The following is a 13477-nucleotide window of genomic DNA, read 5'->3' on the forward strand; positions in this document are numbered from 1 at the left end:
ATTATTATTATAGTCAATCCTCTTTACAGTGACTATGTTTGTCTGAAAGTTTCATGATTGTGTATACTGATATTTGACGTTTAGATCTTATTTACCTGCTATAAATAAAAGTATGCAAAATTATTACTTTATATGTTGTAAACGAAAAAAAATATTTCTTAACCTTAATGATAATAATATAGAGTATGAATATAAAAAATAATTTAAAAAAACAAACATCATTCGTCTTTTCTAGTGAAGTTATGACCATAACTATTGTAAACCATTTAAATACAATTTTTTTAAAAAAACTTTTAGATACTCATACCTAAAGTTATTATGGGCATAACATTTTTATATATAATGTTATTTCTTACAAAATATTATTACACAATATATTTTAGTATAGTTGTTATAGAGGACTAGTTTTACAAATTAAAAGGTGTATTAGTATATATCATGAATATTATTATTGTTGTTGGAGATATAATGTTATTATACAGAAGTAAAATAAAACATGAAAATCGATTCGAATTAGGTCATATATAGTGAAATGTCATTATAAGGAGATTAAATACAATAACTTGAGATTTTAATAGGAAAGAATAAAATTTAAATTTTGAATTCAACAGAGAAGAGACCTTATAAGGGCACCATTCCCCCACCCCCTCCCTCTCTCTAGATTGACTAGCATCAGCTATGAAATCTTTTTCCTACACAGATTTGGCATTTTTGGATATGTAGTAGAATTATTGAGTATTTTTTAAATTTCAAGAGTCAAACAAAATTTTCTTTTATCGTAATTTTCTTTACATGTTTTAAAAATATTTTGAATTGTTAATTATTATAATTTTTAGATGTATTTTTTTACATACAAAGTATGTTGATCTTGTGTCCAAACATTTAAAAATTCTATATTCGAATTTATGATCAAACTTAAGAAATTTGACTCAATTCTGAACAATACCACATCAATTGAGATACACGTTTATAATTGTGTTATTTTCCCTCTCATATTTTAGGGCCTAAAATTACACATCAAAGGTGGCCCAGGTTGTACATGTTTTCTATGTGATGTCTTTTGACTAACAAGTAGAGAGATTTATGACTTAGTTCAATTATATTAGTCATTAGAAGAGTTTTGTGATAGATTTTTTATTTTTTATTTTAAAAAAACAAGATATTCTAACTCTTAAGTTTCATAATTTTAACTATTTCTTGAAACTCGTAAGCATTTTTCTATAAATTAGATCCTTTCGTTCCAATTTATTTATTTTGAAACGTGTCACGTAAATTAGGACGAAGACACTAGTCCCAAAGCATGTCCTTGGTGGTGGACCATTTCGTAGCTCGACAAATTAGGGGTTTCATAAAGGTTCATGTGCTGCAGCTTGGCTAAACATGGCTGTGGACCATGCAATAGAGAAATGCACATGATTTTATTACATTTTAATATTCTTTTTATTTTGGGGACTCTCAAGATAATTTAATTATAAGATATTAATATATCACCCAAAAATCAAATTGCAAATTTGTAGCTCATGAAAGGGATAGTTTCAAATATATATATAAAAGTACTATTAGTTTATAACAAATAAAGTCATGTTTTTATTTATAAAAAGATTAGTCAATACTATCTATGCAATATAGCTTGTCAGAAGTCATAGAAAGTATACATTGACCAATATAATATAACTTACATATATATGAACTATAACTGACTATATATTACGATACACGCGAAAAGTTAAATACAGTCATATATTCTAGTGGTGAATACTTTCAAGAATTCTAACTAAGAAATTTGTTTCTTCGTGGGTTCACGGAAATTCAATAACTTCTATTTGAACCTTATATATGTATTAAGGAATAGAAGTTTGTTTCTCCATGGGTTTACGAAAATTCAATAACTTCTATTCGAACCCTATATATGTATCAAGGAATTCACTGAATGACTAGTTATTTGACTATGAATTCAATTATTCACTTGAGATCATTATAGGATACTATAAACTTCAAATTCTGAATCCGCTTCCATCCCGAGGAAAACAGCATGAATATCTTGAAACTCCCATCATTGTTACCTTTATTTGGTGTTGTACAAGCTTCCATTTTCTTCTACCTAATATAAACAAGCAAAAAAATAAATAAGCCATACAACTTGACTTTATATTTGGAATTTGCAGTAAAATGTACAAGGAGGAATGTGTATTAAACAGAACCAAAACATGCATTTATAGATGCAGCCAAATCCAGAAGTGGATCACTGCCTGCTATATAGCAAAGCATTCAAAACACGATGCAAATCGCGACGCCATACAACAATCTGTATCAAATCCAGAAGTGGATCACTGCCTGCTAAATAGCAAAGCATTCAAAATATGATGCAAATCGCGACGCCATACAACAATCTGTATCAAAATGCACTATAGATGAACGATGAACGAATTTGAGGCATGAACCTACACTTACACTAAAACGAACCATTAAGTACAATACGAGAAGTCACCATCTGCAGATTTACAAAATGTTGCTTGTGAAGACCAACACAAGTTAACGTCAGTATCTAATTCATTATCAACTATGTTTCTCAATACCACTAAAAATATTCATGCTAGAGCCCCAAATGGGATCAGACAACAAGAAAAATGAGCCATATTCAAAGGCCCTAAATGAATATGGCACTTTGAACACCAATAACAGCAGGAACACCCTTTGGTGACAACCAGATATACCTCCACGAGGTAGTAGTAAGGTCTCTGTACATTCTACCCTCCGCTGACCCCACTTAGTGGGATTTCACAGGGTATGTTGTTGTTGAAGCTATTTATCCATGCTTGGTTAAAACATCAAAACAATTTGTAGACACTTCTCAAAACACCAGAAAACTAATTATGTCAAACCACAGCGGGAAGGGGAACAGAGAGAGTTACAAGGTTGAAAATTAAACCCTCACCAACAAGGAAAAGTTCAGACTACTAAGATTCCCCTGATACAGCTACCTTCAAGAGCAATGATAGTATATCTTACAAGTGTGAATAAGGTCCAACTCTGGTAGCTGAAGTAACTACCTTTTTTTTTAATGGAAGAAGCACAAGGGGTTAATGAGCGCTGCAGTAACGAGCCTTAAGAAATATGAGCAGAGCATTCCTTCCACCGGCCTTTATAGGAGTAGGAGAGTGTGGTGAGATAGATAGACGTCCAATCCTGCAGCAGCTAGTTGCTCAGCCTTAGTCTTGGGCTGATCTCAGATTTCAATCAGCCCCTTCGTACTTCGATCCAATTAATCGATCGATCAAGAGGCAAATCTCTTTTGTTTGGGCCGGTAGCTAAAAGAAAGTCCTAAATTGATAGATTTTCCATTTCATGTTCAATGGTAAGCCTAAGCCAAGAAAGTACAAACAAAGTAAGAAATTTAACAGAAACATATTCAGGCTCCAAACATGCTAGGTACCAAAACAAATACCCAAGGAGCAAGTATCAAACGAAACCATTTAACGAGGACTCAAAATAAGACTAGCATTCCTTGAGACTCAAGATGTTACCAGACAAGCAATTTAAAATGCCATTTTAGGGTTGGAGCATTATCTACTTCAGAAGAGCAGCTTGTTACCTGACATTTTCATCTTCAACTTGTTTTGCCCTGATCAACGGCCTTCAAATTAGAAATGTCCCAAAAAGATATGGACCACCTTAAGTGGAGTACAAGTATGAAAAATCAAATGTTCAAGGCGAGAATAGGCGTTGTCCAGGATACTCCATTCTAAAGTAGTATTTTCTTGTTTCAAGAATGTCTTGAAGGAAATTACATATATATGACATAGTTCGAACTCTAAGATTAGGAAGCATGAAGTATGTATACACAAAGTGTTGGATACTGCTAACTTCACAAGATCTAAACTAGAGGCAGAGCTACAGTTTTGCCTATGGGTTTGGTAGAACCCAATAGCTTAGACTAAAACCGTGTAGTTGCGTTTAAAATCCACTTAATATGTATAAATAACTTGTCAAGCACCAACTAAGCTGTGTTTTCTACAATGCAAAACTCATAAACTTAAAATGCTAGCTCCGTATCTGATTTAGAGGGAACTTGAGGTCATAGACTCACAACTCTGTACCACCACAAGAAACATTGGGCATTTCAACATTATTAAGGTTGTTGAACGTAGGGAACAAAGCCGTTATATGTCGAAAATCTACATCTCAGTTTCTAAACACTATCTTCTCTGAGATCAAGTTTGCATCATCTGCTCAAGAAAAAGATGCAGAGCGTCACAACTTAGCCATCTTCGAAAGATACCTTGTAATATTAGTCAACCTCCAATTCTTTTAACTATCAAAGTTTCAAGGTTCAAAACATTGGCTAGGAATGGTAACATGTGTTCCTTAAAAACCCGAACATCAAGATAAGTCAAGGGTGAATTCCAAATCCAGTAATGCTGAAAAACTTGGAGCTTCTGAATGATATTTGAAGACGAAGCAATTTGTGTGACATTTTTTAGAAGACAATGCTAGCATCCCTGAATATAGCTAGCTGCAAGTGACCATGATGAACTCCATTTTACGAATTTATCTTCTTGAGAATAAAGGGATAAACAGCAGGAACTTTCCTAGGCTTGCTTTGACTTTACCAGATTTTGAAACTTCGTGTTTTGTTTTCTAAAAATCCTCCAAAAATACAGAAAGCACAACTTAAAATGATAGGATAAATTCTTAACTAAGATGTAATCAGACCTGATACAAGAACAACTTAATGGGGTAACCTTCGACAAGTTTTTTTTTTGATATCTCTAAAAGTATCCAACTTTGACCCTTAACAAAAGTTAATCAGGTAATTACATGTACCATTTCCCAAATTATTATCAGCAAGTTACTTCTTAGTTCTTACTAATATCTTTGGTCACCTTCATTGTCAGATACAGTTTTCCTTCGTATACCTAACTTACAATAAAAGTTTATTCATTTTAGCTACTAATTCATCATTAAGACTTCACTGAGTCTAGTGATCTCATTAATAGCATCATGCAGAACAGCTAGTAACACACAAGACTAGCTACTAATTCATCATTAGGACTTCAATGAATCTAGTAATCTCACTAATACCATCATGTAGAATAGCTAGTAACACACAAGATGAGCTACTAAATCATCATTAGGACTTCACTGAGTCTAGTGATATCATTAATAACATCATATAGAATAGCTAGTAACACGCTAATTCATCATTAGGACTTCACTGAGTCTAGCGATCTCATTAATAGCATCATGTAGAATAGCTAGCATAACACAAGATTAGCTACTAATTCATCATTAGGACTTCAATGAGTCTAGTAATATCACTAATAGCATCATGTAGAATAGTTAGAAACACACAAGATTAGCAACTAATTCATCATTAGGACTTCACTGACTCAAGTAATCTCACTAATAGCATCATGTACAATAGCTAGTAACACTAAAGATTGTGCCGATCTGAATGTATTTTCTTGACCAAGTAAATCAGTACTATTTTCCAAATTATTACCAGTAAGTTTCTATTTTCCAAATTATTATCTGCAAGTTACTATTTTCCAAATTATTATCAGTAAGCTGCTTGAAAACATCCAAACTTCACGCAAATTATAAGTTTCATTCTCAAACCATTGACAGCCTTATAAACACCCGCTATACTCAACTAACTAAACTTAGATACACAACATCCACCGAAGTTGACTAACTGAATTCAAATACACCTGATATGTCACATGCCATAGAAAATAATCTCAATCTTACTCTGGTAGGAGCATGAAACTCTTAATTAAAAATCAAACAAAAGTATTGAAAACACTCTCAGACTTGACAAAAATTATGCTTGTACTTCACTCATGTTGCAAAATCTAAGGTGCCTATGCTATTATGTTTGGTCATTTTCATTGTCAAATAGGCTTTTTCTTCATATATCTTATTTACAATAAAAGTTAGCTGCTAATTCATCATTAAGACTTAGTTACTATACTAATTCATCATTATTTCACTGAGTATAGTAATCTCACCATTAGCAAACACAAGATTGTGCCAGATCTGGACATATTTATTTTGACCTAAGTCATCTTTCCCAGTCAAAGCATACCACCAGCTTAACATAACCTCCAGATTTGAACACCTTTTTACTAATACTTTCATTAATCCTATTTTAGGCATGACATCATCAAAACTCACCATTTCTTAACTCATAATGAAGCTCATAGTGGGTTTTGAAGATGTCATGTGAAAAACAGAAGAACAAAAATACGAAGGATTGGCAGATCTAGATGTTATCAACTGTTGGAATGCCTGGACTGGGGAAGAAGAATTTTGGTCAAGCTCCTTCAAATTGTGGAAGGTGGAGTGGAATGGTAACTAGGGTTTGCAAGGCTTATATAAGGGTGAATCATAAATTTTTAGGACAAAAATATCCTTGGTATTAAAAAAAAATACATTTTTTATTTTTTCATAAGATACATTGTATTTATACAAGTAACTCTTCAACTTGCATGATTTTTATAATATCAACCCCTATATTTTGACTTTTATTAATTAACTAAAAGTAAATATAAATACCTCTACTTAGTAAATTACAAATTTAGTTGTATTTAAACCTTGAGATTGAAGATGAATTTGTTCATGTTTTTCTTCCCCAAGAAATTAAGATTTTACTGCGGAGATAAGAAAACATGAAAAATGTGTAGCGATCTCAATGGTCTGAGACCATATACAATAACCTGACTTAAGTAGGGAACGATAGAATTTCCACTATTATTGGTAGATCAATCTGGCCATGAGCATAGTGGGAACATGCTTCCCGATAAGCCATATTCAACATACTACCACCATATGTGGTGGTCCATATGTTCAACACGTGAGGCTCGCATGTTGGTTCACATGAACCACGACAATTCGACCTAGAAATGTATTTGTAAGGGTTTTTTTTTAATCATAATGCCACCATATGTTTTCTGTATGTTCAACATGCAACGCACATATGATACGAAATATGAACCACATGTCCAACATACAGTCCACATGTTGCTTCGTATATCAACACCTAAAGCTTTGAAAATTCCCAATTTTGACCCTTTTCCCTATTTTGTATATGTGCAATTTTTTTCGATAATTATTCGTGTGATTTTCATGTGTAATTCACGGTTAGCCCAATACCATCAAAATCCATTAATTGCAGCCCAAATCTCACTAGCCCCTAAAAGTGAAATACCAGCCCAAAGAAAGCCCAATTTCTTTAACCTAGTACCCCTTTATAAAATATTTTTTTCCTTTTGCCCAATTATTGCGCCTCCACTGTTTCATAAACAACCATTTTTGTTGAAAAGGAAAACTCCATTATCGGTGTTGAAGGATTGTTGTCCGTCTATATTGGGTAAGATATCTCTGCCCAAATTCAAGTGATAAAGAGTATATTTTTGGATATTTTTTTTTACCTAATTCTGGTATACCAACAATTGAGATAACATCTAGGTTTGATGATCTTTTGATTAGCTAATTGTATAGTTATCATCTGTACACTTGCACAAAAATATTATTGAACCTTGATGTTATCTCAGTGTTGGCATGCATAAATTGGGTAAATTTATGATTGAATGTGTATTTTGGTGTTGTACCAAATCCAGGCATGCCAATTATTGAGATGGCATCTCGGTCTGTTAGTTGCTGTGCAGTATGATCACTGTGGCAGGATCTGTGTGTTATGCAATAGTAAGTCATATTCTTTGATTTCCTTGCCGCTTGTTTGGATAGTTGTTGTATATCCTTTCATAAGGTATAATATTGTATTCAGAGATGGATCTAGAATTTCTATAACACGGGTGCACTACTGAAACAAATTGAGAAGATTGAATGTATTAAGTGGGAATCGATTCTTGTTTCTTTGGGCAAATTAATATTAGATCAATTCTAGAAAGTACAACATAACATATCATTTGAGATCCTACCAAGTGGGGTCTGAGGAGTGTAGAGTTTACAGAGACCGTACCACTATCTCGTTGAGTTGGAGGTAGACTTGTAGAGGTCTGAAAGACCTTTGGCTCAAGTACATTAAAAGTATGTACATAAAATACCTAGGTTGGCCTAAACTAGACTATAAATACGTCCATACGTTCGCCCATGATTGTATTGTGTTGTTGATGAATACAACCTTCGGATGTCCCCCAATAGGGATGGCAATGGGGCGGGGCGGTTGCTGCTTAAACCCGCTAAGATCTCAACCCGCTTAAACCCGCTAAGATCTCAACCCGCCCCGCTCTGCCCCACATAACATATTTTGTTGTTTTCAACCCGCCCCGCCCACCCTGCAAAAACCCGCCCCATCCCACATATTTTGTAAAAAGCATTTCAAATAATAGGCTCAGTAAGTTTTCAACTTAAGAAATTAAAATTTTGTTTGTTGTTAATCGCTAAAATTAACATGTTATAACATTATTTTAACATTACAATGTTTTATAACTCTTTTAGATATGTCAGCAACATTTTTTTGGTAGATTTGAATTGGTTACATTTGATGTAATAACAAAATATTAAATGCAAGTAGTGAGATAATTTTTTCTTCTTTCTAGTTTCTTAGCCATTCAAAACAGTTTACGTAAAGAAATTATTTTAATAAATAATGTTCTATCGCTCTTATAACATGTAGGAAGTTAAAATTAAGTTTGAACCCACATGAAATCGCATATACCCGCAACCCGCCCCACCCCACATTAATTTAAAAAGAACCCACTTCAACCCGCCTCGCACAACCTTAAACCGGCTCCGCCCTGCATAGCCTTAAACCCACCTCGCCCCGCTCCATTGCCATTCCTTGCCCCCAAGGCCTAGCTCGAGTGGCAAAAGGTGAAGGATTTGTGGCTTAGGTCTCAAGTTCAAGCCCCACACCACGCAATGCGAAATCTGGTATTTAAGTGGAGAAGGGTAGAGGGGCGGGCCCATTATCCACTGAGTTTAGAAGGTTGTGATTAGTCCAAACTCCAAAGGGTGGGTCACATATGGATTTCTTTCTCAGTTATACAAAAAATAAATACAACCTTCGGATATAGTTAGAGTTGTTGTAAGAAATATAGATTGAAGAATTAAATATGATAGTTAAATAATTAACACAAGAAAAGTGAGAAAAATTATAAGTTAAACATGAGATTACACCAGATAGTATCATTACGTAAATGGGATTTTTTGTTGTTGGATAACAATGGACTTAACGTTTATGATACTACAAAATTTATATAACAATCAAAACAAATATTGCGTTTGAAATAACACTATGGTATAACAAGTATGTTAACAATCATCCCATCAAGCTGTTTGTATGGAATGTATGGATTCTTGAATCCAATAGTGCATTATCAATGTTGTGTAGGACTTGTTACTAACCATTGTTGAGATTACATAGGAGGTTTGTGTTTCTGGCACAAATAGTCTTTACGCTGAACAGTAAAGACTGAAAAATGTCAAGTGCCTTGGCTAATGGGCTGGCTGGAGCTGGTGGGGGCATAATTGCACAAATAATTACTTACCCCCTCCAAACTGTCAATACACGGCAGCAGACTGAGAGGGTCTCAAGAGAGGGCCGTGATTCTCGTGGCAGTGCCCTGTTTCAAATCTTACAGGTTGTTAGAAGCGAAGGCTTGCCAGGGCTTTACAGTGGCCTGAAGCCTTCTCTGCTTGGAACTGCCGTGTCACAGGGTGTCTACTACTATTTTTACCAGGTTTTTAAGAACAGGGCTGAGGCTATAGCAGCTGCAAATAAGAAAAGAGGCCGAGGGGATGGTTCTGTTGGGATGCTTTCTTGGCTCGTTGTGGCAGCTCTTGCAGGTTCAGTAAATGTATTGTTGACAAACCCTATATGGGTTCTAGTTACTCGTATGCAGACTCATACACAAGCAGAAAGGAAAATCATGGAGGCAAAAAAGGAAACCCTATTAAAAGAAGCTTCTCAAAGTGTCTTGACAGCTTCTTCCTTGGAAGTACAACTCGCTGAACTTGATTCGTTGAAACCTCATCCTTACGGGACATTGCAAGCTGCACGAGAGGTTTATAATGAATCAGGAGTTACAGGATTCTGGAAAGGAGTCATCCCAGCATTGATCATGGTGTCTAATCCCTCGATTCAGTTCATGATTATTGAGAGTTTGTCGAAGCAGTTAAGGGCTAAACGTGCTGCAAAGAATAAAGACCAGCAGAATATAACTGCTTTGGAGGTTTTTGTTATCGGAGCCTTTGCTAAACTTGGAGCAACTGTCTGCACATATCCATTGTTGGTTGTGAAGTCAAGGCTTCAAGCAAAGCAGGAGATTAGTGGAAACGTCTCATTACGATATTCAGGTACAGTCGATGCTATTATTAAGATGATTCATCATGAAGGATTCAGATGCTTCTATCAGGGAATGCGCACAAAGATAGTGCAGAGCGTCTTTGCAGCCTCCGTACTTTTCATGGTGAAGGAAGAGCTCGTCAAAGTCTACGCCGTTTTGGCTAACAAGAGTAAGGTTAATGTATAGCTTGCAGTCATAAAGTGAACTATTTAATAAATCTTCTTGCTGCATAATTGCATATGATTGTACTGTATTCAAATTACAAAGTAATAATTGTAATATTCCCTAAAGAAAGCCATTGTAAGCTTGAAAGTGAAAAGTAACTCAGGTGAATGAAACTATTATTTGAGATAACTTTGTCCTTTTTGGTTATATTTTGATAAATAGTGCATCTGTTGACTAAAATTGTGCTTCTGCTATGCCAAAACTAAGGGGTTGTTTGGTTTAGAATAAGTTATTCTAGGATTAATTATTCTGGGACCTGGGTCATAAGTTATTCCATCATGTGTATGAGATAACTTATTTCATTAAAAATGGTGGACAAATAATCTTAGGGCTTTCTATTACTTTCAACCAAACGCAAGATAAAATAATCTCGTGTTTTATTACGCAATTATTATAGCACACCAAACATACTCTTAATAGCACTATTTAGTTTTGTGTCATGATATAAGTAATATTTTTGACTCAAAACTATTATTAGTTGAGTTAAAAAAATACTATTATTAGGAGAATAATGTCTTTAAAAATGTAAGAAACAAAATATTTACTTAAAAAACGTCTTTGATCCGAGACTGTCTTGAATATTTTTGGATCAAATTATTAATGGATGATATTTTTATTCAATTTCACGTAATTTGAATTATTCAGATTTCAAAACAAGTGTAGAACACTGTGTTAGAAGTAAACAAATAAATAAGGCGGAATGGTTTGATGGGCCCTTATACTTGTATTAGATTGTAAAATGGACCCTTCTACTTATGACTTTGTCAAGTGAATACTTAAACTTAATGAAACACAATACTTTAAACCTTTTTTCATTTGAACAGAGTGCATGTAATGCAACCAAACACATGTAGAATCCAGCTCATTTTTTAATGCCACATCATAAATTAAATATAAAAAAATAAATAATATTTTGTAAAAATATTATTGTTTCCTCTCTCGTTGCACCTTCTTTCTCATCCCTTAATCCCTTTCATTCTCATCTAGTCATCCCAACCGCCGCCCCACCACCCCCAAATCCAAACCCGCCTCCCACTCCCACCATTTTCCATCTGCCTTAAGCATAAAACATACACCTTATGCCATAGCTTGAGAATTGGATGTTCTCGTTTGGCAAGTTTCTATAAAAGATGAAATTCCTCTTCTTGATCTAATGCTTGCAAAGCTATACATGAATTTCCCTTCCCCAAAACACTCGGAGATTCAAAAATCCTTAGAAAATTTTTGAGAATACATAAATCTCCGGCGACCAAAAAAAGCTTGCTTGAAGCAACTGTGGAGATTTTAGTAATGGCAGTGACAGTTTTCTTCCTAATCCCCGGCAAAAAGCTGAAATCGAGTAAATGGACCAGCATCGAAATGATTCCTTGAGCTACTGCAATCAATACATTCTTGTCATCTTCGTGTAACAACCCAAGCTGCGAGTCCAACATCGAGTTATTTGACTCTGTCGTCTTGATCTGAAGTTGAGTTATTAGGTTCCTCAATTCAATCCATATAATCTTGTAATTTGAGCTTTCAATTTAGAGAGAAGTTTTCAATTTAAACCTTCAAATTAAAAGCTCAAATTATGTAACCCATTTTAGATTTGAAGACAAATAAATCAGCCCAAAGAATCATTCAAACAAAAAAGTTCTTCTTTTCAATTTGTATGTTTGTTGTGGGATGTTTGAAGGATGAGTAATTTCTTTTAGAAATGGAGCAAGATTACATAAGTAATGGTGGAAACAATGGAAACTCAACAATGGAATGACCTAATTTTTTTCTATAGAAAAAAAGAGAAGAAGAATGGGATATTTTTGTTTTTCCCGTTTTTAAATTATTTTTCTCCTCATAATAGGTGTATTTTTGATGAAAAGTATCAATATCACACTCTTAATTTGCATGTACCTCACAAATTTTTCCAACTCAGCAATTTTATTGCCACTTATGTTTGGTCCACAGTCAGAGGTGTTTAAAATATTGTGTTTCATTAATTATAAGTGTTCACTTGACAACGTCATAAGTAAAATGGTCCACTTTACAATCCAACACATAAGGGCACATCAGACCATTCATTGAACTCACAACTCATAAACATCCCTAAAAACATGAAATTAAATACAAGAAATTCTCTTATTTCATGATAAAATTCATTAAATTGATTACAAACAATGATTTTCTTGTCATAAAGAGTCTCTTTAAAGAGAATAAGCATGTCCCCCATCAAGTATATTACTTGATCCAAAAACAGCAAATTCAACAATTTCATTACATCTCTTAGTTTCTGGGATCATTGGACAGTCAATGATGTTTGAACCAGATTTATCAACACAAATATAAACTTCAAAAAGTTGACTATTCCCATTTAAATCAATATTGCATTCTACACCAATAGTATGTTCAATGCCTTTTTCTATTGCTTTCTTGATTGCTTCCAAGTTGTAAAATCCTCCGTTTGGTTGAATACCTGAAAATATTGAATTAGATCTTTTAAAGGCACATTCAAAATTTGGATCCTCATGTTACATTGTCCACGCTCTAGTTGGTGGTTTGAGTGTGTGGGGTGTTAGAGTCGATTAGAATCCCATATTAATTGGTCGAGAAAAGGATTGGTACTCTTTTTATATGAATTTGGGCATTTCTCCCCTCGTAATCTAGCTTTTGGAATTTAATTAAGCATATCTTACATGTTATCAGAGGCCAGAGCAAACAGAGGTCTTACTATTTAATCTCATCATCACCCATTGTCAATTATTTTTTGGGAAAACTACACAAATTGGACCCATTAGGCAAAGTATTTATCAGAATTTGACTCAATCCAATATGTATACCCTGATTGGACCCACAACTTCAACTATTTACCCCACTGCCCCTTTGTTTCTATTCACTGAACCACTACTTCTTCATCCTTGATACCATCAAAGTATATATATATATATATATATATATATATATAT

The 13477-nt window shown here is 34.1% G+C and overlaps 2 protein-coding genes and 1 long non-coding RNA gene across 4 annotated transcripts in view; 1 reads left to right on the forward strand and 2 right to left on the reverse strand.

Annotated features, from left to right (window-relative positions):
• Positions 1-2317: 2317 nt before the first annotated feature.
• Positions 2318-6333, reverse strand: LOC125855340 (uncharacterized). Its single transcript, XR_007445475.1, has 3 exons — positions 6012-6333; positions 3593-3671; positions 2318-3361 (listed from the first exon to the last, which is right to left on the reverse strand). It is a non-coding gene; the product is annotated as an uncharacterized LOC125855340 (long non-coding RNA).
• A 926-nt stretch (positions 6334-7259) lies between these two features.
• Positions 7260-10658, forward strand: LOC125854814 (peroxisomal nicotinamide adenine dinucleotide carrier-like). 2 transcript variants are annotated; one of them, XM_049534397.1, is made up of 3 exons: positions 7260-7372; positions 7623-7707; positions 9392-10658. In XM_049534397.1, exon 3 carries the CDS (start codon positions 9447-9449, stop codon positions 10497-10499), a length of 1053 nt encoding a protein of 350 aa, XP_049390354.1. In that variant the 5' UTR covers positions 7260-7372; positions 7623-7707; positions 9392-9446; the 3' UTR covers positions 10500-10658. The 2 variants fall into 2 exon arrangements, with proteins under 2 accessions (XP_049390354.1, XP_049390355.1); XM_049534398.1 differs by lacking the exon at positions 7623-7707 and having other exon boundaries at positions 7266-7372.
• Positions 10659-12531: 1873 nt separating this feature from the next.
• LOC125854338 (intracellular ribonuclease LX-like) overlaps positions 12532-13477 on the reverse strand; it is a 2321-nt gene continuing 1375 nt past the window's right edge. The window contains exon 4 of the mRNA XM_049533854.1: positions 12532-12987. Coding sequence (XP_049389811.1) covers positions 12719-12987 — 269 coding nt within the window. The 3' untranslated portion in view covers positions 12532-12718. The remainder of the gene's footprint in view (positions 12988-13477) is intronic.

This window comes from Solanum stenotomum, chromosome 2 (genome assembly GCF_019186545.1).
Source record: "Solanum stenotomum isolate F172 chromosome 2, ASM1918654v1, whole genome shotgun sequence".
Taxonomy (NCBI): domain Eukaryota; kingdom Viridiplantae; phylum Streptophyta; class Magnoliopsida; order Solanales; family Solanaceae; genus Solanum; species Solanum stenotomum.